This window comes from Bubalus bubalis, chromosome 9, assembly GCF_019923935.1.
Source record: "Bubalus bubalis isolate 160015118507 breed Murrah chromosome 9, NDDB_SH_1, whole genome shotgun sequence".
Taxonomy (NCBI): domain Eukaryota; kingdom Metazoa; phylum Chordata; class Mammalia; order Artiodactyla; family Bovidae; genus Bubalus; species Bubalus bubalis.
The window spans coordinates 104862195-104888987 of NC_059165.1; the positions used below are offsets into that span (position 1 = coordinate 104862195).

The window sequence follows — 26793 nt, forward strand, 5'->3', positions numbered from 1 at the left end:
AGGGGCACCTACACTAGCCTAGGGGATGCTGGGGGGTGGGGCTGAGACCACTGAGGTTACGAGCCCTGAATTACTGGTCCTGGGGTGGCCTGGGAGACCTGGGCAAGGCTAAGCAGGGAGGAGGGCCATTTTCAGCTGGGATATTTGGAACCACACTGATGCTTTTCCAAGCTGGCCAGTGGGATCCGGTCACCCTGCCACTAGTGGTATTAGCATTATCATCCTGGCTGTAGCTACTCTTCTTAGTCCTTGTCTGTGATTCCCCGAGGCTGTCACAAGGCACAGTTACTCGGGAGCCCAGCCTGGGCCTCGGTTTCCCCTGCCACACCCTCCTCCCCACTTGCCACCCGCCCCTGCCACCCCTCACGAGCAAGCCAGACAGACAGAGGAAGAAGAGACCGACAGACAGGGTCACAGTACACCCCCAGACGGCACGGATCACAGAAGTGGAAAGAGGCGTGGGTGGGGTGGGGGGGAAGGGGTGAGGGTGGGAGCCAGACAGACAGTGAGAGGCCGGTCTTACATCTGAGTGGCTTGGCAATTTCACCCTGCCCTGTGGAGAGAATCAGGTGAGGGTCAGAGTTTGGGTTGCTGCTGAGAAGATATTCAGTGGGGCTTTCCTGCCCCCTCAACACACAGCCCACAAGCCCCCTCCCAGGTTCTGGGTCCAATGCTGGACCCCCTCCCCAGCTAGGCACCTCCCCTCCCCTCGTGGAGATTTGGAGTCAGACTCTGCACTGCTAGGAGACTAGAGTCAGCCCATCACCTGGGGACAGGTATCCAATCCCACAGTCAGCCTGCCCCAAGATGGGGTGCCTTGGGGAGGGGGGGAAAAGAGAGAGACAGAGCTTGGGGTCTCTCCTTCCTCAACTCCCAAGACCTTACCCCAGCAGGCCTGACTCTAAAAGAAACATACTAACACAAGTATCACAAGTTCACACAATACACAGACACACACCCAGGCATATCCACGGGTATGCAGAAAGTTTACGTACACACACACCTGGATCGACATACAAAGACACACACATATGCAAAAGAACTCAGGAGCTAAAATACACACATGTACTACTAAACGCCTGCCCACATGTGCACAATCACACACATAAACCCACACTCTCCATCATGACAGGGATGCACATACATGCATAGAGTGCCTGAACGTACTGAACACATATGCCCTCCAAAGGGCTGGGTGGGTGAGTTGGAAGCCCTACAGCCTCTGTTCATGAAGCGGAGACACACCTTGTGTGCACAGAGGCACGACAGCTCCTGTATGAGTGCACAGCAAGGGTGACTGTCCATGTATAACCACAGCTCCCCTCTCCTTACAACAAACACCCAGTAGAATGAACAAAACGTGTCTCAGTCCAGGGCAGTCCAGTGTCTGGGCCCTTCTAGAGGCCAAAGAATTTCAGCTGAGCCCAGGACTGGGATTAGCCCTTTGGGCACTGTTGTGAGAGGACAGGGGCTGTGTGTGCACACACACACGTGCTCCAAGCCGTGTCCCTGGGGATCCACTTTGTTTCTGATTCCTGGTTTTGTGGGACTTGGTTAGGGTACCCGCCTCCTACCCATGAAACCCCCAGCTGACCTCCCTGCCCATGCAAATGGACACACACACACACACACACAGCAGAGTTTGGGGCCTCAGCACAGGCGAGGCCCTCATTACCTTTTCTAATCCCTTGCCATGTTTTCTCAAGAGGGTGCCCTGCAGAGACAATGTCACAGGGTGATCAACCTAGCAAGCTGTGTGGGGTGGGAACCCAGGGTGAGAAAACACACTCATGGGGATAGGAAGTAAAGGGCTTCTTCACTGCACAGTGGGCTGGAGACAGAGTTGCTGGGGGGAATAATGTGTGTGCCTTAATGACTGACTAAAAGGTGTGAGAGCCAGAGAGGCAGGAAAGAGAGAGAGAAGGAGAAATAGAAATACAGAGCCAGAGAGAGAGAGAGAAGTCACTGCCAAAATATAATCCATTTATATTTACTGTATACATGAGGCTCTTGGTTTTTGAGTCAACAGGAAAGTAAATGGGCTCCATGTTCAGACAGACCTGAATTTGAATCCTGGCATATATTTACTATGTGGTTTTGACCAGGTGACTCTTTCTCTCTGAGCCTCAACTTTCCTCATCTGTAAAATGGAAATAATAATATTTATCTCACTCAAACGCGTGTCATGAAGGTGAGCTGAAACAACAGCCGTGAGGTCTGGAATACAGGAAATCCTCAGCAAACGTATACTTCCTTAGCTCTCTACCCACAGACGCATTGTCTGTAGTTGGATAGGCTGCCACTGCGTGGTTACAGTCAGACTGCAGCCCCAAGAAGTGAGATGAGCTGGAGCAAGTTTTCGACAAAACTTGAATTTTATAACAGCCTTGTCTTGCCCAAAAATAGGACTCCAGAGTGGTTCTAACTGATCTCTGCCCTTTCGTGTGTCTACAGCCAACCACCACCACCAATAATATTAGCTCTAACTTAGCGAGCACTGCCTTAGTCAGTCACTAAGTTGAGCACTTGAACACATCATCCTACTTGGTTCTGAAAACAACACTCAGAGAGCTGCTACAATTAACCTTTTTTTTCCCCCCCAGACAAGGAAATGGAGTTTGGGAGGTGAAGTGACTTCCCAAGGTCACAGAGAAAACGGCTGGGCTGAGATTTGATGCCAAGTCTGCCTGACACCAAGGAGTCACAACATTGTCCCCACCTGGGTGCCTGTCTGGGATTCCTGTGTGTTCGCATGTGTGGTGGGAGTCGGGTGGGCAGGGGTGATGGTGCGGTCTGCCTGATCCGACAGCTTTGGGAACCGGGGTGATGAGGGTGTAGTTCGTACGGTTACTAACAGTTCAGAGTGGAAAAGGGAGGTCAGAGAAGTTCCATTGACTTTGAACATCCTTTAAGCTTCAGGGAGAGACCCAGATAACCTGGTGGCGTCTCAGCATGGCAGTAAGGGTGAATTCTAACTAAATCACGTGAGCAGAGGGAAGGTGGTGGACCCGGGTTTTGAAAGGCGGAAGGCCCCTCCTCCGTACTTCTACTTGGGCGGGGTGGGGCGTGGCCTCCCTCCCTCCCTGCCCTGCCCCTCCCCATGCCCCGCCCCAGACAGACACAGGCACATCTAGGCGGAAGGTGGGACAGTGGGTGGGGGGCCAGTAGGTGAGGAGGGGGCGCTGGGGGGGGGGGTGCAGCCACGCGGTGGGCCGAGTCCAGACACAGAGCGGACGGACAGACAGACGGACAGAGGGGCCTCTACTTACGATCATCTGTCAGCCGTGATGGGGGCGGGGCGGTGGGGGAGGGGGGAATAAGTCACCGTGAGTCTCACGGAAGAGCCAGGGAGGGGGCGGAGACGGCACCAAAGGGCGGACCCCGTGTCCCAGCCCAGCCCAGTCCAGGGGAGGAGGGGGCCGGGCGGGCAGCTGGAGGTCCCCAGCTTCCCCCACCATCACTGCCTCTCGGTTGCCCCCGCCGCCCCTCCCACGCCTCCCTCCTCCATCCAGAAACTTCCTCCCACTCTATGCTGTGCCTTTAACCACATGCCCTCACTGTCCTTAGGCCCTGACACCTCCCCAGGGGAAGCCACACCCAGCCACACCCCTCTGAAGATGACACAATCCCTCACCCCTACCCAGCAGCCTGACTCTGCAGATCACTATCCCTGAGCTGTGCCCAGAAGAGTTCCAGGGGCACGGTCCTGGTCTCCAGATGACCACCGACCTCTGCTTGACATCTGTTAACTTCCGAGCTCTCTATAACCTCTGGTTGACCTCCTGGAACTCTGTTCTATTGGCCTCTGAGCTTTGAAATCTGGGTATCTCCTTTACTTGCCTCTTGATTGATCTCCACAGCCCCCTGATGAACCCACTGACCTCTATAACCTCTGTGACCCATGGATGGCCTTGATGCCCAAGCTGATCTATTTTCTGGGTAATCTCTGACCTTTAAATAATCACTTGTTCCTCCTATGACCCCTATATCCCCTAGATGTCTCTTTACTTGACTCTTTGACCCTTAAATAACTGACCCCGAGTGACCTTTTGACCCTTTTATGACTTTTCACCCATGTGTGACCTCTCTGATTTCTGAAAGGTCCCACTGACCTTCTGTTGGACCCTCAAATGGCCCTTGTGCCTGGATGACCTCTAAGCCCCCAGTGCCTTTGACATCAAGCTCTCTGGGCTCTCACAGAGGAGGTGGCCCAGGTGTCCCCTCTGGCCCCCTGCAGGCCTCACCGTCTGGTCAGTGAGGGGTGGCAGGACGATGGTCTTCTCCATGGTGTTCATGACCAGCTTCCATAACTCCTTCAGCACCCGCTTCAGCACCGTCTTCTCACAGATTTTGGCAAAGAGAGTCAGGCTGGGGGCAAGGGAGAGATCTGAGAAAGGGCCCAGATGGTCCCAATCTGAGGAACCCCTTCCCCTCACTACATGGGCAAGGTGGGAAGGCATGCCATGGACATGCAAGAGGGTCCAGAGCCTGTACACAGACCCCAGGTGGTCTGATGGGGCTACAGTGTGTGATGCACAGGGGGAAGAGTGAACGGTAGCTGGACAGATCAGCAGGAGCGGGACTGGGAAAGAGCCTCAAAGTCTAGGAGGAAGGCCTGGGCCTTAGCATGAGGGCAATGGGGGAGCTGTGGAGTGTTCAAGAAAGAGAGCCAGATTTTTCTATTTGAATGAATAGAGTGGGGGATGAACTAGAATAGGAAGGTTGGAGACGGGCTATGAGGGGGCTGGGGCCATGCTCAGGAGAAGAAGGGAGTGCTAGGGAAGGGGACAACCTTGAGAGGGAAAACAACAGAGTTCATGACTGGCTACATGGGGTTGACAGAGAGCAATCCGTCATGATCCTTCCAACAACTTAGCCACCCTCCACCAAATCATCCTTCCCCCAACCCTAATGCTTCCTCTATCAATTTTTTGAAAAAAATGAAGTGAAAGTGAACTGACTCAATAGACGTGAATTTGTGCAAACTCTGGGAGATGGTAAAGGACAGGGAGGCCTGGCATGCTGCATTCCATGAGGTCGTGAAGAGTTGGACATGACTTAGTGACTGAACAATAGCAACCATCACTTTTCCCTACCTCCCTTCTTTCCTTTCTTCCATCCTCCCACCCATACATCCATATACCTATCCTCCAAACAGTTATTCATCCATCCGAATATTTACCCAACTCCCCATCCGTCCATTTATCCATCTGTCCATCCATCCCTTTATCCATATACTCTCCATATAGCTTTCTAAGCATTTTCTTTTAATCCACTCATCCATCCACCCATCCATCCCTCATGTCTTTCACCATCCATTCATTCATACAAATATTGACCCACTGATCCTTCCAATCATTACCCCACCCATCTTTCCATCTCATGCCTCTGCTCACCCGCCCATCCAAACCATTCAACCACCACCCAGAAAGCATACCCTGAATATCCTCTCCAGGCCAGCCCCAAGGTTACTGAGGCCACCCGAAGAGCCCTCCCTTGTGGACCCAGGCCACCCAGCCTGGCTCACTTGCTATCCAGCAGGTCCATGATGGGTTGTAGCACATTGTCAGCATCCTGGGCCACGCTACTGCAGGCACTGGCTGGCACATTGCCTGTGCCTTTCACCTGGCTGAGGATGTCACCCATCTGCTTGACACAGTCTTCAATGTGCGGCTGGAAGCTGGGGACACAGAGAGGAGGACCTCAGATTAGACTTTCCTGGCCTCTGGAAGAAGGGCAGGATGAGGCTGATCTGTGGACCTTTTATCACCAGCATCAGAGAGCTACGGCATATAACAGGAGTGGGGTTTAATAGCAGAATTGGGCATCAGGCTACGATATTTACTTGTGTTGTTTATTTCATCACATGGTCCTACTCAGGTACTACTGTTAATCATCTTTACCATCTGAGCTTCCCTGGTGGCTCAGACAGTAGAGAATCTGCTCACAACTCAGGTGACCTGGGTTCAATCCCTTGGTCAGGAAAAGCCCCTAGTGAAGGGTATTCCTGCCTGGAGAATTCCATGGACAGAGGAGCCTGGCAGGCTACAGTCCATGGGGTCACAAAGAGTCGAACACGACTGAATGATCAACACTTTCACATTGTTATCATCATCCCCACTTTATAGATGGTTAAACTAACATTCAGAGAAGTTAAACAACTCACCCAAGGCCACACAGTAGTAAGCAGGGAATCTAGGCTTGAACTCAGCTTTGTATAGCTCCTAAGGGCCTGAGGTCTTCGCCACTACATCTGCTGAGTCTCCAGATGCCCCAGGCTGGAGGCTGTCCCCTCCCTTCTGCTCCCAGCTCTGGAGATGCCCCCACCTGGTAGCAAACACCCGGCTGAGCTCATCCAAGACGTTGTTGAGTTTCACCTGTAGCTCCTTCAAGATGTCACTGGCCTCGGCATCCAGCTGAGGAGGGAGAAGGAATATCAGGTCAGGCTCATAGGGCATCCGCATGGATGGGGCATTTTCCCATCCAATTCAGGGGAAAGGAGCTGGAGAGGAAACTGAGGCCCAGACAGTTAAGCTGCTTGCTTGGGTCTGATGAAGTTGCTGAACTGGAATTCATCAGGTATGAGCTCTGGGGCCTGTGGGGACATGGGGACGGTAGTGACCCTGCCCAGACCCTGGCTCACCTCCTTCCCTCCCATGGCTTCGAACATCTTCTCCAGCTGAACTCTCAGCTGCTGAGTGTTGTTCATGAGGATGCAGGGCTGCAGATGGGAAAAGAGGAGGGAGTCAGGGCTCAGGACCTCTCCCCAGGGCCTCCCCCCAGGGCCTCCCTGACCCCCCCACTGCCAGGGACCTCAGATGGTTACAGGGTCTGTGTCTGGAGGAAGCTGGGGTCCCAATAAGGTCATCTGAGCATGGAAGACAGCATTTGGGATCAGGTCCCTGGGAGTCCTGGGGGGATCTCTAGAGATCAAGAGGGGGAAGGAGAACTTCCCCTCTGGGTAGGCTGGACCTGGTAAGTCCAGAAGGGCTGGACCTCTGGCAGTAGCAGAAAGGGGAGTTCCTGTCACACACCAGTATTCTTCTACATGGGCTCAAAACTTTGTAAGCTCACATACATACTCCCTGAGGACTTCATTCACAACAACCAGACGATGACACATTGAAGACATGTCCCCTCACCTGTAGATCCCCCTGGACTCACACAGCCAGACACAGAGACACACACACAGTTGGACATACATGCAGACACAGGTATCAGAGCCCGGGGAAGGATGTTCTGGGGGTACAGAATGGGCCTGGGGGAAAGAGGACAGGGACCCCCGCAGGTCACCACTTTCTCCTTCTCCTTGGAGCAGTAGGAAGCGAAGTCCTTGGAGATGATGTCTGCATACTGGAGGAGCACATTGCTGATGGTCTGGGGAGGGGGGGACACAGAGGGTGGGTGAGACAAGGGGCTGGGCTTAGGTGGGCCCAGCAAGAACTGTTAGTGAGATCAGGGATGAACCTGAATCCCTACTAGCACCTAAGATGGACCACCGGGCTGGGTGAATTCTCCACCCAGGATGTCCATCATGACGAAGGGGAGACACCACCAATGAAGATGATTGTTTCACAAAGACATAGCTCCTCTTCAGAGCAACCCAGCAGTCATATTAACCCCAAGCATAAGCATAACTCAGTCCCAAACTGAATCCCAATTCCTATCTACAATCCTCAACTTTACCCCAGGTTAAAGTCAATCCAACTGAACTTCAACCCCAGGTCAACCCCAACCTTCAAACTCACCTCAGCACCTGCTCACATTCTATATAAATCCCAATACTCACTCCAAACTCAATGTCCGATTGAGTCCCAGTCCTAATAGTAACTCAAAAACTAACCCAAATCTCAATCTCACCCCTAACCCTGACCCCAAGTCCGAATTCAACTCCAACTTTAACTATGACCCTGACCTTAACCCCAACCTCAAACTCTCAACCCAAACCCTGATCCCAACTTCAACTCCAATCTCAATGACCTCAACCCTAACCTCAACCCAACCTCCAACCTCGAATCCCAAACCCAAACTCCAACCACAACTCCAATGTCTATGGCATGACCAATCCCAACACTGGCATCAACCCCTACCTTAACACCAGTGATATCAACAACCCCAACCTTGACCTCAATCCCACCTCAACACCAACCCCAAATTTGACCCTATTCCATCCCCCACCTGGACCCCATCCACACCCCCAAACCTTGGCAAAGCGCCTCATGTAGTGCCCCACAATCTGGGGGTCAGGACACTCGAGTTTCTTGATGATCTCAAAGCTCTGATTGAGCTGGGAGAAGACATCCACCACAGAGCAGGAGAACAGGGCATGCTCTGAAGTCTGCTGGAACTGCATCGGAATGAAGGATGGAGAGAGGAGAGAGGTCAGAGCCAGATAGTCCCCACAGTCCAACCCTCCTGCTTTACAGGGAGAACCAGAATGCCCTGGGATGACAGTGAGATGGATAGTGGGCAAGGTGAACTCAGAGCCAAGACTCAGAGGTGGATGCAGGGGGATGGGTCAGGCTTGATAAACTCTCATTCATTTGATAGAGGAACAAAAGACCCATCAACACTGTGAACAAGACAAAGATGGACATGTTTTCCAGAGACTGGCCTCATCCCAAGGGCAGTTTTGCCCCCAGATTGGATCTCAATGGACCCCAGAAGTAGTGAGGCCACTGCGGGCAGACTGGAAGCTTGGTGGTGGATCAGTTTTCTTACCCCATCCTTCTTGTCTCTCTCCAGGGCTCCATGCAAGAAATCTCGGGACACTTCCTCATTCTCGTCCAGCCACTGGATGACAAAGGGCTCAAACCACCTGGAATGGACAGCCAAGATGGGGCCCTACCATCTCTTGTCTCCCTAATCCTCTGCTCAGACTCACCTATGGCCTGGGTGGCCACTCCCCAGCTCCCCTCCTACCTCACCCTTGAAATGGACTGAATGACCATTGTCAGAGCAAGGCCCAGACATGTAGGATCCTGGTGGATAAACTGCCTTTGGGAAAGTGGGTTTATTCTCTGAGATCCTGATATAGCACACAGTAGGTCCTGGTAAATGGTGACCATCCCACTCTCCAACCCAGCCCAAGAGTCAGACATCCCGAGTTCAAATCCTGGCTCTGTCACTAATTGGACATCATCTTGGGCAAATCCTTCAGTATTTTATCCTCTATTTTTCAATCCACAAAGTAGAAATGACAATACTCCTATCTCATAGAATTGGCAAAAGGATTAAAGGAGAAAGGACAAGTGGGACTGCTCAGCATGGTTCCTGGATCTTCTGATCATTAACTATCTGGCTAGAGAAGTCCATAGTTCAACAGCTGAGAATGGAGAACACTGGGATTGTACCTCACTTGTGCCCCCCTCATGCCCAGGAAGCTCTGAGGAGGTCACCTCTCCTGCCCGGGACCTCAGTCTAGCTGTCTGATGCCCAGGGAACTCTGAGGATGTCAACTCTCCCGCCCGGGACCTCAGTCTAGCTGTCTGATGCCCAGGGAACTCTGAGGACGTCAACTCTCCCGCCCGGGACCTCAGTCTAGCTGTCTGATGCCCAGGGAACTCTGAGGACGTCAACTCTCCCGCCCGGGACCTCAGTCTAGCTGTCTGATGCCCAGGGAACTCTGAGGACGTCAACTCTCCCATCTGGGACTTCAGTCTAGCGGTCAGCACTACAGTTCTGGCTGGGGCTCAGGACAGGGGACTTACGCAGGATACTCAGGCACTCGGTCCTTAAAGGCAGGCAGCTCAGCCACATACTCATTGTAGAGCCATTTGACCTTGAAGTGGAGGTTCATGTAGTCGGCACTCTTGCACAGGCGATGCTTATCATGCTCTGGTGGGGAAAGCAAGGGGGCAACTTAGCCGGAGGTGTCTGCCACTCTCTGCTTTGGCAGTGCCCACTCTGGCCATCACTGAGGTCTGACCTCCAATATGAGGGACCAGGGAACTCACAACCTTAGTAGGGACACTGAGGCACAGCTAACCGCTGTTCCCAGGCTGGGAGATGCGGGGGTTGGGGGCACTCACCCTCCATTGCATACTTCATATCCTGGGCAAACAGGTTCCACATCACTTCAGCGCTGATTTTACCCACGTTCAACTCCTGGGGAAACCTAGTGAAGGTCATAAAGTATGAAACCTTGGCGGACAGAAGCAGACCGGCTGCTTTGGCCTTCCCAGTCCTAGGGGTAGTGTGGGACAGGCAAGGGGTCTGGATTCAAGTTCACTCATAGCCACTGACTTGCTAAGTGACTCTGCACTGAGGCCTGCTTCTCTCTGAGCCTCCACCTACCCATCCCTCCATTCATTCGTTACCCCACTCATCCATCTGTCTACCCATCCATTCACCCAGCCATCTGTCTAGTCACCCATCCCCCACCTCACCACCCCTCTATTCCTGCATCCATTCCTTTACTCACCCAACCATCGGTCCACCAATCTATTCATCCATCCACCTTTGAATCCATCTGTTTATCCATCCAGCCATCTGTCTGTCCATCCATCTATTCACTCACCCTTCCATTCATCCACCTGTCTATATATCCATCTATTCATCTATCCATCTCCATTCACCTGTCCATACATCCCTTCATCTGTCCACCCTTTGGTCCATTCATCCAAAATCCCTGATCTTAACTTAATATTTAAGTAACCAAGAGACGCTGGCACTCCAGAGTCAGAAGCCCTTCTAGCATTAACCTCAGGGAGCAAGAAAACACAATAGCTCCCTCAGTTAACACAGATGAAAATTCTACAGACATGTAAAGCCACAAACCAAAACTGTGCGCACATTCATACATAATTACCCAATTCACGTCACATATTAAAGTACACAACTGTACACAAATAACAATTAAACCCACAGACCACAACGATACACAAAATTACATTCACACATGTAAGACAGAATGCAATGTACATGCAAAAGATCTAGCAGAGTATCTAACACACAGGGAATACTCGAGCAACACTATTGTTATTTATGAACCTACAGACACATAAAATTATATATACATGTACACACGGTTACACACATCAACACATAAAAAATACATGTCTGACTAGACCAGTGGTTGTGTGCATATGCACAATTCTGTTTGCAAATTATGCTGTATTTCATCCATGCACAACCACACGCACAGCTGCCCCCATATACACATTTCATATATAATTAGATAGGGTTGCCTTTACACACAAGACACAAAATTGTGACACACATTCATGACGACCTCCAGATAATTAATTACACAGACACAGAACTCACTGGTTGAGGCAGGGAGTGTACGAATTTTTGTCTTCCTCAATGATGGACACTATGAGAGTGATCAGCTTGGACCAGAAGTCGAGGTTCTTGATGCTGGGGCCTTGTTCCTCTGGGGGAACTTCCCCCTTCTTGGCCTGGAAAGAACAGTGGGGATGTTGGTCACAAAGGGTTCAGGGGTAGGGAGCTCAGACAGTTCATTATTGAGGGTCAGGAGGTTAGGGAGGAAGGGCCCAACTAACATGTGTATGATTCAGGTGGGAGGTCTTCTTGAAAAGGGAATTAAACTCATGTAAACTGGCCTCAATGGACGTGAGTTTGAGCAAACTCTGGAAGACAGTGGAGGACGGGGAAGCCTGGCATGCAGCAGTCCATGGGGTCGAAAAGAGTCAAACACGACTTAGCGACTGAACAGCAACAACAAAACAGGCCCCAAGAGAGCTCATGTCCACACAGCTCATGAAGCTTAATTCGACTCATAAGAATAAGTGGAACTGAATTTAGTTGAACAAACTCAAGCCCACTAAACCAAACAGAATCGAAATAAATGCAAATCAGGACTACTTAGCTTAACAGATGGCAGTTCTCAGAGTTAATTCAGTGGAACAGGGCCAGTTACACTGAATGAATAGAATTAAACTTAACAGGATTGAATTAAACTCAGATGAATCTAATTGGATTGAACCTAACCAATGTGCCCAAGATCAACATCAATCTAAATCAAAATAATGGAAATATACCAACTTGAACTCAATCCAACCTAAAGTAATCTAATTCAATTCAACCCAAGTCAACCCAATCCAACTTCACCTACTTAGCCTAACATACTCAAGCCAACTCAATCCAACCTTGGTCAATCTATGGAAACGAGAATATTGGTAGTTAAACTCAACTGAAATAAGTCCGACTCAACTGAACTCAACTATATCTAATCCAACAGCCAAGCTCATCCTAACTCAAGCCAATTCAACCCAGTCAAGAACAATTTCAAATAAAACTAAATGGAAATGAATACATTTTACTCAACTCAGTCCAACTTGGTGATGCTCACCTGATTAGCCTAGAGCAATTTTAACTTAAGTCAAGTGAATAGAAATAAACAGACCTAAACTGATTATTATATTAATAACTGAACTAAACCAAATCCAGTTTAATCTACTTCATCCCAACCCAGTTAAGAGCTACTTGATTTCAACTCAAGTCATCTGAATGTAAATGAACAGAATAAAAGAAAATTGAGCTGAATTCAGCATATGTGTTATCTCATATCAGAAGCCCAAGTTGATGGAAGGGCTCAGCTCCCACAGCCTCTTGTGATTTCTCCATCCCAATGCTAATAACTCCGGTTGTAAATTTCCAATTTATACACTTTCCCCCCAATAGAGTATAAACTCCTTGAACCTCATTGACAATCCTGGGATATTATATGTGTAAACAATGTGTTGAAAGATCTAAAATAGATAAATAAATAAATACTCAAATAAATTGAGTCCAAGACTGAACTGAAGAAATTCAATTCAACTCAACATTTATTGAACAGGGACTCTACCGCAGGCACATTGTACTATGCCAGACTCAACTAAGTTTGTGCTCAGACGCTTCAGTCATACCTGGTTCTTTGTGATCCCATGGACTGTAGCCTGCCAGGCTCCTCTGTCCATGGGATTTCCCAGGTAAGAATACTGGAGTGGTTTGCCATTTCCTCCTCCAGGGGATCTTCCCAACCCAGGGTTTGAACTTTGACTCCTGCGGCTCTTGCATTGGCAGGCAGATTCTTTACCACTGAGCTACCTGGGAAGCCCCTAAAACCAAACTGATTGAGCTCCTACTGTGTACCAGATGCTAAGTAGTTAACTATACTTTATCTAAAGCTTGCATCTCATTGAATTTCCTCCTCAGTCCTGAGGTGTGGGTTTATGACTCCATTTTACAGGGGAAGATACAGAGGTTGAGAAGAGTTAAATCACTTGGGAAGTGAGACTCAGACCAGGGTCTAGTTGGAGCCCCCTGGTCCCCTCTGCCTCATCTGGGGTCCTCACCGGGTCAGTCTGGTACTCTCGACTATAGAGTTCATGACAATTGTTGAAGATGTACTCATAAGTAGAGTTGAGGCAGGCTTTCACACAGTCCTTCACCACCTGGCTGGCTCGGGGTGGGCTCTGGAGTTCTTGTACCTAGAGGTAGGAAGGGAGAAGGGCATGGTTGTGCAAAACTGGGACAGGAGGTACCCAGAAAGTGGCTACAGGTGGATCTGTGTTTAAGGAAATGATGTAGCAATATGGAAGCACAGGGTCACTGAGAAAGGGCCCTACTTTCCAGACGAAATGTTACTTGTTTAGGACCTAAGAGTCCTGGAGTATCCTTCTCGGAGAGCTAATGGAACTAGGTCCCCTTACCTACCTTCATCCGAAAGAAGGTGATGCTGGTGAGAAGGTCCACAGTGGATTTGAGGTCCTGGAGTCTCTCTGGGCTGCTGGCTGGGAAGTTATTCTACGGAAGGGAGGTGGGGTTATGGAAGAAGGCTAGGGGTTGATGGGAGATCATGTTTTAGGGGAGACACAAGAGCCTCCAAGTTTCAAGAGGTGTGTTGGGGCAATCGAGAACATCTTGAAGTATCCAGGGGTATCTTCTTGGATGTACTAAACGTGCTGAGCAGGTGCTGCCCACAAATGTGCACGTGTTGGAGGAACACATTCCACATGTTAAGATGGGTCCTCCGATATGCATGCTTGCTGGTAGCAGTCCCTTCCAGACACACACATGCATGTGCTGAGTGAATCGTCATACGTGCACTTCTCACCCGATACATGGAGAGGTCGATCCGCAGGGAGTTATGCAGCTGGTCCAGGAGCTTCACAAAGCGCTCTTTCTGAGGAGGTAGAGGTAGAGGAGGAGGTTGGGCGAAAGCAGGGACTTGGGGATCAAGCGCACCAGCCAAAGTTGGCTGACATATTGGCTAAGAGGTTGCTATACACTCAAACACCCCATCCACTGTTGAACTGACCCCTAATAACATCCATTTCCATTCAACACAGGGGCAAATTTAGGCTCAGAGAGGGGAACTGAATGGTGCAAAGTCACACAGCAAGTGAGGTCCAGACTGAGGATCTGGGAGTCACATGAGGTCTGACCAGCACAGGGTCAAGCTCTCCCTTATCTCTAGGCTCCTGGAACTGACCCCAAAGTTGGAGGCGGCGAAGCGGTCGGAGGCAGACACGTTGGTGGAGGCGGTGGTGTGAGCATAATAGGCGTTGATGTTGGCAAGCAGGGTGCTCATGACGGCAGGCACCCCGGGACACATGTACTTGGACGAGAGGCAGGCAAAGTGGCTGGTAGGAGGGAATGGGAAGCACTGGGCCTGGTGTCCAGACCCCAGCATGCCTCCAAGACAGCCCGCAACCTCGCAAACCATCCCCATACCCTCTGCTTGATTCTGCCCTGAGTTTCTGTCTCTTCTCTGAATTGCCCTATCTCTGCCTCCATCTCCAGCTCTCATCCTTGTCACTCAGGTTCCCACCAATGACAGTTCCCTAGCCTCCAGGAAAATTACAGAACCCCGACCACACTCATCTTCTCTCTGGATTCCCCTCCCAAGAGCCCCTTCCACCCCAGATCTGCCAGTGGCCTCTCAGTAACCATCCCTCCCCCCCGCCACGTTTCCTGCACCTCACGTCCACCTCAGCCTGCAGCCTTACGTCATGGCTTGGTAGATGGACTCGACGCCGTAGCGCATGGCAAATTCATCTACAATCTCCTGGGCTGTCTCATCATAGTAAACTTTCCAGGCGTCATCACCCTTGGCATCTGGGATCTTCACAACCCCATTGTTCTGCACGTCTGTCACGAAGTGGAACAGGTTCTGCCACCACAAGGGAGAAGGTGTCATCGAGAGTATAAGGGGACACAAAGGGTCAGGGGTCCCAGGTAGAGGGCAGTTACCTCATTCACCGATCCGTGTACTCACTAATTCATTCATCTCTTTGGTCCATCCACCACTCATCCATCCATCCAGCTACCCCAAATTTCAGTTATCCCTCATCCATCCTTCCAACAGTTCAACTACACACCCATCCATCTGTACGTCTGTCCATCCAGCCATCTACCCACCCATCCATCTTGCTATCCATCTATTCATTTACCCATCAATACAACTACCCCAAAACCCACCTGTTCATGTATCCACTCTTTAAATAATTCAACCGCACATCCATCCATCCCATACATTTACCCACAACTTCACTGTCCATCCAATAATTCATCCTTCTACCCATCAACCATCAATCCACCCATCTATTACCCACCTGTCTGTGCATCTACACATCCATCCACCTACCTCAGAATTCTCCCATCCACACACCTATACTTCCAGTAGTTGAACGACACATCCATCCACCCACCCTTCCTTCCATCCATTCATCTATCCACTCACCTACCTACCCACCATTCCAACAACCCCTAAATTCACCTGTCTACTCAAACTTTCCTCTAACTAATTCAACCACACACCCTTCTATCCCATCTAACTACCCACAGCTTAATCTCTCCATTTAATAATTTATCAACCCATTCAACCATCTATCCCATCTATCCACCCATCAATTTATTTATCCATCCATCTTTCCATCCATCGTCTATCTGTCCATCCATCTACTCACCCATCTATCTATCCAACTATCTCCAATTGACCAATTCAACTCATCTGTACTTCCAACAATTCAACCACACATCCATCCACCCATCCTTTCATCTTTTCACACAGCTTTTTATCCACTCAGCACTCATTCATCCAATCAACAAACTGAGTTCTCTCCAGGAACCCCCAGGCAGTTAGAAGAGACCATCCTTGGCACAAAGAACCTAACTGTGAGTGTTCAGGGCTGAGACAGATGGAAGACCTGGAGTTTGCTGGTGGGAGTCCATTCCCCTTCCCAGAGGAGAGGGGCCTGAAGATGGAACTTGATTGATGGGGAGGAGTTTTCGGAGCAGAAAGAATGGCATGGGGGACAGTCTCAGAGGCCCAGAGGAGTGTGGATGGTGTGACCAGAAAGAGGAAGAAGCAGCTGGGGCAGGTAGGAGTGGTGAGTGCAGGGAACGTGGGGGATGAAGGTGGACTCCAAAGGCAAGTTGGAGCAGCGGGCCTCACCTCGTGCAAACAGGTATACTGGACGTGGTATGGAGCCACCTTCTCTTCGCCTTTGATCTCCACACTGATGTGCAGCCGGATGGCACCTGACACAGCAGATTTGTCAGTCCGCTTGTCTGCAGAGCAGAAACGACGGCAGTGTCAGAACTGCAGCCCCGGGCTATTTTCACACATGCATAACTGCAGGCCTCCCAGACTCCTTGATGAGACCTAGGAGTTTCTCCTTAGATTGGCTCCCTAGACTTGTGTCTCTCCCATTAGACTAGAAATCTTAAGCCCTGTGTCTGCCTTCTAACTAGGATCCCAGATCTTGCTTCCTCTCCCAGATTAAATGCCTTGGTCTACATCTCCTTCTTTATACTCAGAGCCTTGCTTCTTCCCGAGGCTGAGCTCTCAGACTCTGTCTTCCTCATCAGATCAAGCTCCCCAGAATCTACTTATCCTCTTAGACAGGATTCCTGGATCTGTGCCTCTTTCCTCAGACTACTATCTTCAGGTCTTGTTTCCTGGCTCCCCCATCAGAATGGGAGATATAGATTTCCTCTAACCAAACTAAGAAGTTCCGAGACTCTGCTCACCCCTCTCAGACTGGGGGGGTTCTTCCTCTGCCCTTGGTTTGGGCCCACAGATCCTACTCATCTTCTTAGAGTTCTTGGGTTTATGGCTCCCGCTCTCAGATTAGGAATCCCCAAACCTACCTCTTCCCTCTTCCCTTATGCTGGATTCTCAAAGTTCAATTCCCCTTCTTAGTTTAGATGCCTGGCTCTGTGCCTCTCTCCTTGCAGTAGGATCCTCGGTCTTGTTTCTGCCTCCCGCATCAGAATGGGATATGGAGATTCTGTCCCTCCTCACTCTCCCAAACTGAACTAAGAGATGCCTAGGTTCTGCTCACCCTCTCAGCCTGGGGGCTTCCTGCTCCTATCAGACTGGGCTCACAGACTCTGCCTTCCTCATCAGATGGGGCCCCACTGACCCTGCCTCCTTCATTAGACTGGGCTCCTAGACTAACTCCTCCGGACACTGTCTCTTCCCTCCAGCCGGGCTCACCACTTCGGCTGGGACTCCCCCTCCCCTGTCCCCCACCGAACCCCACTCTTGCTCACCCAGGTTGTACCACACGTCCATCTCGCCACTGAGTGTCCGCACCTCGATGATCGTCTGACCCAGGAAGTCATCGGATTCCCTTTTGAACCGCTGCTTCACGCGAGATTTGATATCGTCATCCTCATCCCAGACGCGCACCTTGATTCGGTCTGAGGAGTTATGGCATTCACTGCAGAGGGGAGGAGGAGGTCAGGGCAGGATTCTTGAAGCCGCCCCCCTGCACCCCCGCCGCCTTCAGCTGCCCCCACAGGAAGCTCCATATGGGGGGCCCCAGCCAGACACTCACAAGTGAAAGTTCTCCTCCCACACGGGGTTCAGGTTTCCATAGATGGTTTTTGTCCGTTTCTTGGTCTTCCCAACCTGGACGGTGACATAGGGGTCACTGGATCCCGTCTTGTCCTTTGCCTGCAACCCCTGGGCACAGACCACTGGAAGACACACAAAACAAATATAAATGTGGGCTCCAGGAGTAGGCAGGCCAAGAACAGTCACGCCCACAGGCTCCGCAGGGAACCCCTGTGACGAGGACGGAGGGCTTTGCCCTGGCCACAGGAACCGTAAGCATACACACTGCGCATGCGCGACGTGCTCTCGCTTTAACAACCCTGGGAAACCTCACCAGGTGAAGAAGGTGAAGGTGCCCCAGGGTCAGCCCTGGGGCGGGTCACTCTCAGGTGTATGCTCTACACTGCCCCCATAAAGTCCCCAGAAGGATTGAGCCGCCAGTTGCCCACAGTATGACCTGATTGGTATCCTCTGAGCTTCTTACCTCCCTGCTCCCAAATTCAGGAAAGGTCTGGAAGTCCTCCTTAACTACTTGTTTGAATCCTTCCTGCTGGCATCTCCCACTCCATCCAAGTCTCCATCTCCCACTGGGACTTTCTGGGACAACATCCCGGATACCCATCTGCCCTGAAATCCTCATCTTGTCATCTGTTTCCCGGGAAATCCCAAGGAGGATGAGGAACGGATAAACACTACAAGGCCCCGGCCCCTGGGAAGGACCTCTCAGGTCTGGGAGCTCAATACTGTCCCCTAGTGGTTGCATGTGTCCACTACATCGCTTGCTTGGTGGCACCCCGCGCGCATGCTAAATCGGTTGTCATGTCTGACTCTGCGACTCTATGGACTGCAGACTTCCAGGACTGTAGCCCTACATCCCCTCTGTCCATGGGATTCTCCAGGCAAGAATACTGGAGTGGGTTGTCATGCTCTCCTCTAGGGGGTGTTCCCGACCCAGGAATCAAACTTGCATCTCTTATGTCTCCTGCATTGGCAGGCAGGTTCTTTACCACTAGAGCCAGTTGGTAGGACTTATTCCCTCCTGGTGTCACTTCCCAATATTCCTGGGTGCTTCCTGGGTTCACCTCCCAGATAAACTGCTTGCCCTCATCTCTTCTTCAGGTCTGGTTCTAGCGTCTACCAACCGAGATACAACCAGATAGTTTCATGCACACACGTTTGGAAACATGTATGCCCAACTGTGGGCGCAAACACGTACACACAGCCATGAGAAAGTCAGGGAAACCCTCAGATATGTGTAGCAAAGGGAAGGAAGGAGCGTGGGAGGGACCGCAGGAGGCTAAGATGGGACCCCGTGGCAGCCCCTCCCCCAGTCCGCGGCCTCACCAGTGATGCTGATCTTGGCCGACCACTTGGACGTTCCGTCCAGCACGCTCTGCTTGACCGCCTTCATTTGTTGCGTGTGTGCCGTCTTGGTCACCGCGAAGATCTCCTGGATGAGCTCGAAGATCTCGGGCTTGTTGCGCTCCCGGATCTTCATGCGGTCCTTGAGCACCATGATGATGTTCTGCGTGCGGTCCTCCGCCCCGTGCTTGGAGCTCTTCTCCGCCGCCCCTGAGGATGGACGCAGACAGGCGTCACCTTACGCAGTGCACCCCCTCCTAGAGGCGACAGCCCTGATTCTCACTCCAGGGCTTCCTCGTCCGGGGTTCAGGTGAGTCACTGCCCCCAAGCTAGAGTGCGTGCTCAGTTGTGTCCGACTCTTTGAGACCCTATCAACTGTAGCCCGCCAGGCTCCTCTGTCCATGGGATTTCCCAGGCAAGAATACTGGAGTGGGTGGCAATCCACGTTTTCCTTCTCCAGCAGATCTTCCAGACACAGGGATCGAACCCCAGTCTCCTGCATTGGCAGGCGGATTTTTTACCACTGAGCTACTTGGGAAGCGCTAGAGATACCAGAGCTCCTACCAGCTCTCTGAATCCTCCCCCAAACAGGCCTTTCCCCCTAAAGTTCCCACCCTCTGTCTTAGCCCCTCCTGTCCGCGTGAGTCCCCTCCTGCTCTGGCCCCAGCCCTCCGCTCAGTCCCTCCCCTTCTCTTACTCCTCTGCCCAACTTGAGTCCTCTCTGTCCTTTGAGTTAACCCTAACCATAATCCATTTTTCTCCGTGGAAAACCTCTACCTCCCATTAAGCTCGCCCCTTGTACAGTTTATTCGCTTCCCAGGTGGCGCTAGTGGTAAAGAACCCTCCTGCCAAACGTGGAGAAGGGCATGGCGCCTACTCCAGTATTCTTGCTGGAGAATCTTCATGGGCAGAGGAATCTGGCGGGCTGCAGTTTTTGGGGTCGCAGAGAGTCGGACACAACCGAGCACACACGCGCATCCTTCCATAGTGTACCGTTTAGCTCCTCCCTGAGTCCTGCCCCACCCCTCTAGGACCTCCTGCACTTCTCCCTTCCCAATACCCACCAACACCATCCAGCAGCATGGCTCCGCCCCGCTCCGCCCCTCGTCAGAGCCCCGCCCCTATCATTAACAGTCCCTCCCCCTGGTCTCTGCTCCGCTCCCGCCAGCGTCCAGCACTCACGCTGCAGACAGTCTGCATTGAGCAGGTCCTGGCACTTCTCGTGGCACTTGACACCGCACTCGGTACAGCGCATGCCCTGCCGCGCGATGCCCCACAGCAGCCCCTCACACTCGTAGCAATAGGTGGGTGTGGTGGCCGTCCACACCTCGAAGTTGTGTGGCGTCGTGCACGAGATGGGGTAGATTAAGGCTTGCAGGGTCTTCTTGTAAACGTGATTTTTCTGCGGGGGAAGCAGGGCATGTGACATAGAGCCCTAACCTGGGGGCACTGGCTTCTTCCCTCTCCCTCTCCCCCTTCCACCTCCCCGGCTTGCTGAGTATGGTAAAGTCTCCGTCCCTCCCCCACCTCCACACTGTCGGAATCCACGGTTTCGGTGTATAGACAATGCTGCTGTGTTGTCTAATTCTGTAAAGTGAGGACTGCCTGTCTCTGCCACACCCCACTTCCTTTCCTCCAGGAGCCCCCAGCCCAGTCCACCCTCCAATCTGGGGAAAAGAGCCCCACGTACCAGCTCTTCGTTGTTCAAAGTGCTGGATGCCAAGGCGGAGGTGATGCCTGCTTTTCTGGACTGGACAAGGGACTGGAAACAGGGAAGTAACCAAGGGAGTCAGAAGGGTCCATTGACACCCAGCGGTTATCACCGCAAGCAGAATCCACGGTTTGAGGCAACCAACCACCAATTCAGGTCACAGCCACAAACAGGAAACAGGTCACAGCAGTGAGAGCAAAAATGGCAAAAAAAAAAAAAAAAAAAAAAAAAAAAGATTGAGAAGGTTAGAAGAGACCCTGGAAGGGGAGCAGCTCCACATCTCTGACTCAGCCATCCCTCACCACCATGGACCAGACTAGGGAACTACACTTGGCCATGGTCGCCAGCCACAGAACAAAACCACCAGCCACAGCATAAACCAAAGTGGGGAGTCACCTGCTTTCTTCCCCACCAGTGAACTGTAGGACATGGCAAGGCTCCCTCCCCAGAACCTATGTGCTGGGGGCCAGCTGGAATATCCCAGTGCGGGGTGGGGGCCTGGGGAGGATATTCAAGGACCTGGGTTGCCGTCACTCACCATGGCCTGAAGTGTCCAGGCAGCACACAGAATAGAAATAAGATCACATTAGTCTCAGAGAATGCCTGGCCAGCCCCTAGCCCCAGGTCTGCCATGGGCAGTTGTACAGGTTGAACACTGCCTGAGGCAGGACTGCTCTGCTGGGGAAGGGGAGGGCACAGGCGCTCACCAGGTCGCTCACGAGTGGGATCGGCTTCCTCTTGCGGATGTCCGGCATGCTATCAATGATGATGAGACCACCGCCAGGGCTGCAAGACATCCAGGGACGTCAAGGGCCCAGGGAAGTCCCCCTTCCTTCAACAGACATTATCTTAGCCCTGGGGAGGATACCTGATCTCCCCAGGTACTAAGGGTTGAACTATGTCTCCTCAAAAGATACTTTGAAGACCTAACCCCAGTATCTCAGAATGGAACCTTATTTGGAAACAGTCATTGCAAGAGTAATTAGTTAAGGCAAGATCATACTGGAGTTGGATTCACTCCTAATTCAATACAAGTGGTATCTTTATAAGAAGAGAGACACACGAGGAGAAGACGGTGGTGTGATAACAGGGGCAGAGATTGGAGTGACTCGTTTACCACCCAAGGAATACCAGGGACTTCCAACAACTAACTACCAGAAGCTAGAAAAGCAAGGATTCTCCCCTACAGATGTCAGTATGACCCTTGTCAACACTGGTTTTGGAATTCTGGCCTCCAAGAACCACAGGAGGATAAATGCTGTTGCTTTAGGGGCCCGGTTTGTGGCAGTTTGTTACGGCAGCCCTAAGAAACAAAGACGCTGGGCCTCAACTTCCTGGTCTGAGGAATGGGGAGATGATGCAGTTGCCCACATTTAATGAAAATTCAAATTAAGGCAAATCTAAATAAAAATATATTTAAGAAATCAATGAAAATTTTATGCTCAAAATTGGAAATATATGTGCATATTTAAAGTCTATCCTGGAAGAAGGGACTTCAAAGCCCATGGGAAGGAGGAAACAGGAAATGGTATATGTGCTATTTCCTCTCTGCTGCTTTGGCGTAGCTTGTGAATTGCAATGAGGGCTGTGGCAGATGCCCGGCGGCCTGTCCAAATTCACTTTACTGAGAGACTAATCCCGGAGACAGTTCAGGTGTGGTTACTCTCCTGAATGTTCCCACTGGCCAGTGAGAGTGATGCTTGCGGCCAATGACCCCAGACAAGCCCTGGGGTGCTATTCATGCACCGGCACTCCCTGAAGGATCAGACAGAGGCTTGGAGACATCTGAACTCTATCTCTGCTTGGCTGCTTCCCCTGCCTGAACTCTGTCTCTACTTGGCTGCCTCGCCTGCCTGGCCCTGCCTGTGAGAGAAGCACTCTTGAGAGCGCTTCCTGCATAAATCATGCACACAGGAGCCCCACTTTCAGACCCTGCTTCCAGGGCTCCCCACCTGGGACACTTGCCCACCTGGGAGTCACAGCTTCAAAGTCTGTACAAGGGAAAGTGGTAACCCTCCAGCTGTCATTTATTTATTTATTTATTTTGTCATTTAAAATATTAGTGTAATTTCCAAACATCTTTCACATCCTCTAACCACACTTAATCTCCCCAGGCATTAAGGGTTGAATTGTGCTGGAATGCACAAATGCTGAAAAAGCACCCTGGAAAATCAGTAACTTAAGACACTAGACGTGAAAAATGTTCCATGTAAGAACAACTCGTGTTATCAAACAGCCAGCAACTGTGGCAAAAATCTGAGAAATGCAGAATTGAAGCAAAAAATTCACTCCAAGGTTGCAGCTGTATCATGCAGGAAGTGGATTTCTTCTTTACCTTACATTTTGTCTAGGGGGAAATGGTCTTGAATTATATGAGTGGCTTGGGCAAGACCTTTCTGGACTCAGTTTTCTCATCTGTAAAATAGGGGTAGTGGGCCCCCCATGGGTTCATTGTGAGGATTTGATGTGTTACTATCTTTGGCTCATGCTGGTCATGAGTGTCTTAGGACAGTGGCTACATTATTTCACCCATGCTCAATCTGTCTCCTGTCTAAATGGAATCTCTCCCAGCTCTGGCTGGGCTGAGGCTATGGTGCAAACCAGCCTCAGGCTCTGGATTCAAAACTTCCTCTTTCTCCCCACCACGATCCATTACTCACCCGCCTTTGAACCACAGGGACTTGGACATTTCTCCTTCTCCCCGGGCCTGCAGGACAGATAGATAGAGTCAGTGTGATTGCCCCTTCCCAGGGCAGCACAGGTACCACACCCACAACCGTCTCCCCTTTGTGCTGGGAGTCAGAAAGCCTGGGTCCTAGTCCTCACTGTGTATCCTTAGGGAGCTCACTGACTTTTTCTGGGCCTCAGTTTATCCATCTGTAAAATGAGAAGAAAGGAGATACTCTCTGCCACCAACTGCAGTGAACTTAGTCCCCTTGTCTGTGAAAATGGAGGGCTTTTTTGAGCATCATCTCAAGCAACAACTCATGCTCTATAGTCCTAGAATTCTTAGAGGCTGGCTCAACATTCATAAGAGCCTGTCATTTGATTATGTCACCTGATTATCTGATCTCATGCCCCAGGGCCTTTGCACAAGCTGCACCACCTCTCTGTATGCTTTCCCACCTTCATTCTCAACCAGCCTCCATCTATCATTTAGGTCTCAGCTAGACCCAAAGTCAACACCTCCCACCATGCAACTAAAGGGTGGCATCATGGGGTCGGGGAGAGGGGGTGGCGGGCAGGGCAGGGCAGGGAGAATGGTCTGGCACTTTCTCCTGAAATACTGTTAAAGTACTTTGAATATCACTTCACTTTAAGTATCACCTCCTTCCATGAGTTTTCCTGATTGCCAGATTAGCTTTATGCCCCTTCTATGAAACCCAGAGGTCCCACTCATGTTTATTTTTTCTTGTCATATTGTTAGTTTCATTACAAGGGTAGCTGCTGCATTTTTCATTTAATTTGTTGACTTGGGGAAAGTTAGTCAATAGCCTTTTCACAGTATATTCTTTGCTACTCTTTGAATCTAGAGCCATGGGAGTGTATAGTAAAAGAAAATTCTATTGCACAAATGATAAGAAATTTGACTTGAAACTTTTGGAGCTCTGATAATTGATTGTCTGAGACTTTGGGAGTCTGTTTAGGATCTCCTCCTCCTGCCAGCCTCACCCCAGTTTGGGAGGTCGCTCTGGATAACAACACTGCTCTGTCCCCAGCCCAGAGAAGGCTGAATGAATAAAGCAGTGAATGAATGGCCTCATTCCTGCTGCCCATTAGAACAGTTATCCTGACCCTGACATTAATTCTATTTTTCACCTAATTCCTTTTCCAATACTGATCAGACTTCAGATCTTTCCCTAATCCCAACACTGACACCCAGTGTGACCCCAAGCACTGACCTCTTCCCCTAACACCAAGTCTAACCCTGAACACTAATGTTTGGCTGCTGCCCTAACCCTGACATCCATTCCTATCTCTGGCCTGTATCCCTGTCCGTGAACCTGGCCCCTGAACTTGGCCATAGCCATGCTGTCAGCTTAATTTCAGCTCCAAGTTCTACTTCACCTCTCCTTCTTCCCCACTTAGAAATCCAAGGCTGCCCTGGGGAGGTTGGACTGGGGCTTGGTGGAGCCAGCCGGTTGCACCAGAGAGTAGGTAGGCATGGGTAGGGCCAGGGAGGAGTCATATTGGGCAGGCGCTGAGCTGGGAATGGTGGGGCTGGAGCCAGGGCAGGCGTGGGTGGGGCTAAAGAAGGGGGAAGTGGGTGGCATGGGCTAGCGTGGGCAGGGCCAGGGAAAGGACCACAGTAGTAGACTGGGGCTTGGAAGGAGTGGGGAAATGGGCATGGCCAGCCTGGTCACAGGTGTGGGTGGGGCGTGGACGTGGCCAGCCTGGTCACGGGTGTGGATGAGGCCTGGGCATGGCCAGGCTGCTGCTGCCACTCACCTCCTGCAGCTGCAGCCGCACTTTGTTGAAGGCTCGCAGCCAGTTGGCCTTGGCTCTAGACATGGAGTCCTGACCCTCTTGGCCTTCCTCATCTTCTCGGGGCCTGAAACTGAGGCAAAGGGTTTCATGATGCTCCAGGGCCAGCACTCTCTTCACCCCCCACTGTCTAAGTGATGCTGGGCCCTCCGTGGCCTCCCTGGCACTTCAGAGATACAATGACCCACCCACGACCCTCCAGCCACCCTCAGTTTCCCTCTCCACTTCCCACATGCCCATCACCTCTCTGACACCTTCGGGTCCCCCTGTGTCCCCTTGCCACCTTCCTGGACCTTCTGCAACTTTGTAATCTTATCTGCCCAAGATTCTTCTGATGCTTTTGTGACCCCTCCAACCCTGGAAAGCCCTCCAGCCCCTCACAACCCCCAAGACTCCTTCATGACTCTGCTTGACCCACTCTGACCCCACTGAGCCCTTTCTGATCGTCGAGACCCTCCTATCCCATCCTAGACCCATGACTCTGTGAGAGCCCTCCTCCCCATTCCCAGGTCTGCACTGACCCTACCATGACACCACTGACCCTGTGACCTTGTGATACCTTTCAACCCCTTCCCATTACCTCTCCTCAGCCTTGGGGGCCTCAGGCTCCTGCTCAGATGCAGGCACTTCCTCAGGCACGGCTGGCTCAGGGGCCACCTTGGGTACGTCGGGGGCCTCAGTGGGCATGGCTGGGGCCTGGTCCTCTTTCTCGGGGGCAGCAGGTGGGAGGCTGACACGCTTGAAGTCCTTGGGCTCAGCCACGGCCACCTCCTCTCGCATGGCATAGCCTCGGATGTCATCTGGCACCTCCTCCTCCTCCTCCAGCTCTTCCTCGTCTTCAGGTAGCTCCTCCTCCTCCTCCAGGAAGTCCTCCAGGTCTTCATCCAGCTCTTCATCCAGCTCCTCATCCAATTCGTCCTCGTCCTGGTCCCAGCGCGGCGAGTCCTTGTGGTAGCTGACCGAGCTGTGGCAGGAGTGGTAGGAGTCCCGGTCCCGCTCATCTTCTAGCTCGGAGCCCTGCAGGCTCTGCTCATCCGGGTCGAAGTCCTCGCTCAGCTGTGAACTGCCTTGGCTCAGCTCCCCTGAGGAGGCGTAGCGGCTGCTGCCTGTGGGACTACAGGGTTGGGCCAGGGCTCAGGGGCTGGAGCACAGAGCTGCTGCCCGTCCCAGCCCTGGTCACACAGGTTCCCTCACCCAGTCATTCTTTGGGTTGGTCATTCCCTTTATTTCCAGCATTGGTGGAGCACCTCTGGGCACCAGGAAAACACAGCCGTGAACCAAAGAGACAAAACCCCTGTTCTTAGGTCATTGACTATCTTGGGGGGGCAGGCAATAAAGTCAGATTGATGACAAAATCAGTGCCCTACTGCATGCCTATCCAGGCACTGTGGAAGCTGTAAGGCATTCACCCACATGTTGAAGACCCCGAATGAGTGTC

General features: G+C 51.5%; 1 protein-coding gene across 8 annotated transcripts in view; it reads right to left on the bottom strand.

Annotated features, from left to right (window-relative positions):
- Nucleotides 1-26793, bottom strand: part of UNC13A (unc-13 homolog A) — a 67003-nt gene that overhangs the window by 12317 nt on the left and 27893 nt on the right. For 3 of the 8 annotated variants that reach the window (XM_044948314.1, XM_025293807.2, XM_025293814.2), the window contains 29 exons: nt 25936-26469; nt 25320-25428; nt 23531-23577; nt 21578-21656; nt 21409-21414; nt 20850-20921; nt 20342-20561; nt 19142-19369; nt 17799-17940; nt 17512-17681; nt 16409-16524; nt 14961-15124; nt 14444-14594; nt 14066-14134; nt 13666-13755; nt 13305-13439; nt 11269-11402; nt 10032-10117; nt 9711-9837; nt 8722-8818; nt 8204-8347; nt 7294-7377; nt 6644-6721; nt 6328-6416; nt 5528-5680; nt 4245-4368; nt 3270-3275; nt 1676-1714; nt 524-553 (listed from right to left, as the gene is read on the bottom strand). In XM_044948314.1, the coding sequence (XP_044804249.1) occupies nt 524-553; nt 1676-1714; nt 3270-3275; nt 4245-4368; nt 5528-5680; nt 6328-6416; nt 6644-6721; nt 7294-7377; nt 8204-8347; nt 8722-8818; nt 9711-9837; nt 10032-10117; nt 11269-11402; nt 13305-13439; nt 13666-13755; nt 14066-14134; nt 14444-14594; nt 14961-15124; nt 16409-16524; nt 17512-17681; nt 17799-17940; nt 19142-19369; nt 20342-20561; nt 20850-20921; nt 21409-21414; nt 21578-21656; nt 23531-23577; nt 25320-25428; nt 25936-26469 (3523 nt within the window). The remainder of the gene's footprint in view (nt 1-523; nt 554-1675; nt 1715-3269; nt 3276-4244; nt 4369-5527; nt 5681-6327; nt 6417-6643; nt 6722-7293; nt 7378-8203; nt 8348-8721; nt 8819-9710; nt 9838-10031; nt 10118-11268; nt 11403-13304; nt 13440-13665; nt 13756-14065; nt 14135-14443; nt 14595-14960; nt 15125-16408; nt 16525-17511; nt 17682-17798; nt 17941-19141; nt 19370-20341; nt 20562-20849; nt 20922-21408; nt 21415-21577; nt 21657-23530; nt 23578-25319; nt 25429-25935; nt 26470-26793) is intronic. The other 5 variants (XM_044948311.1, XM_044948313.1, XM_044948312.1 and 2 more) reach the window with 5 other exon arrangements.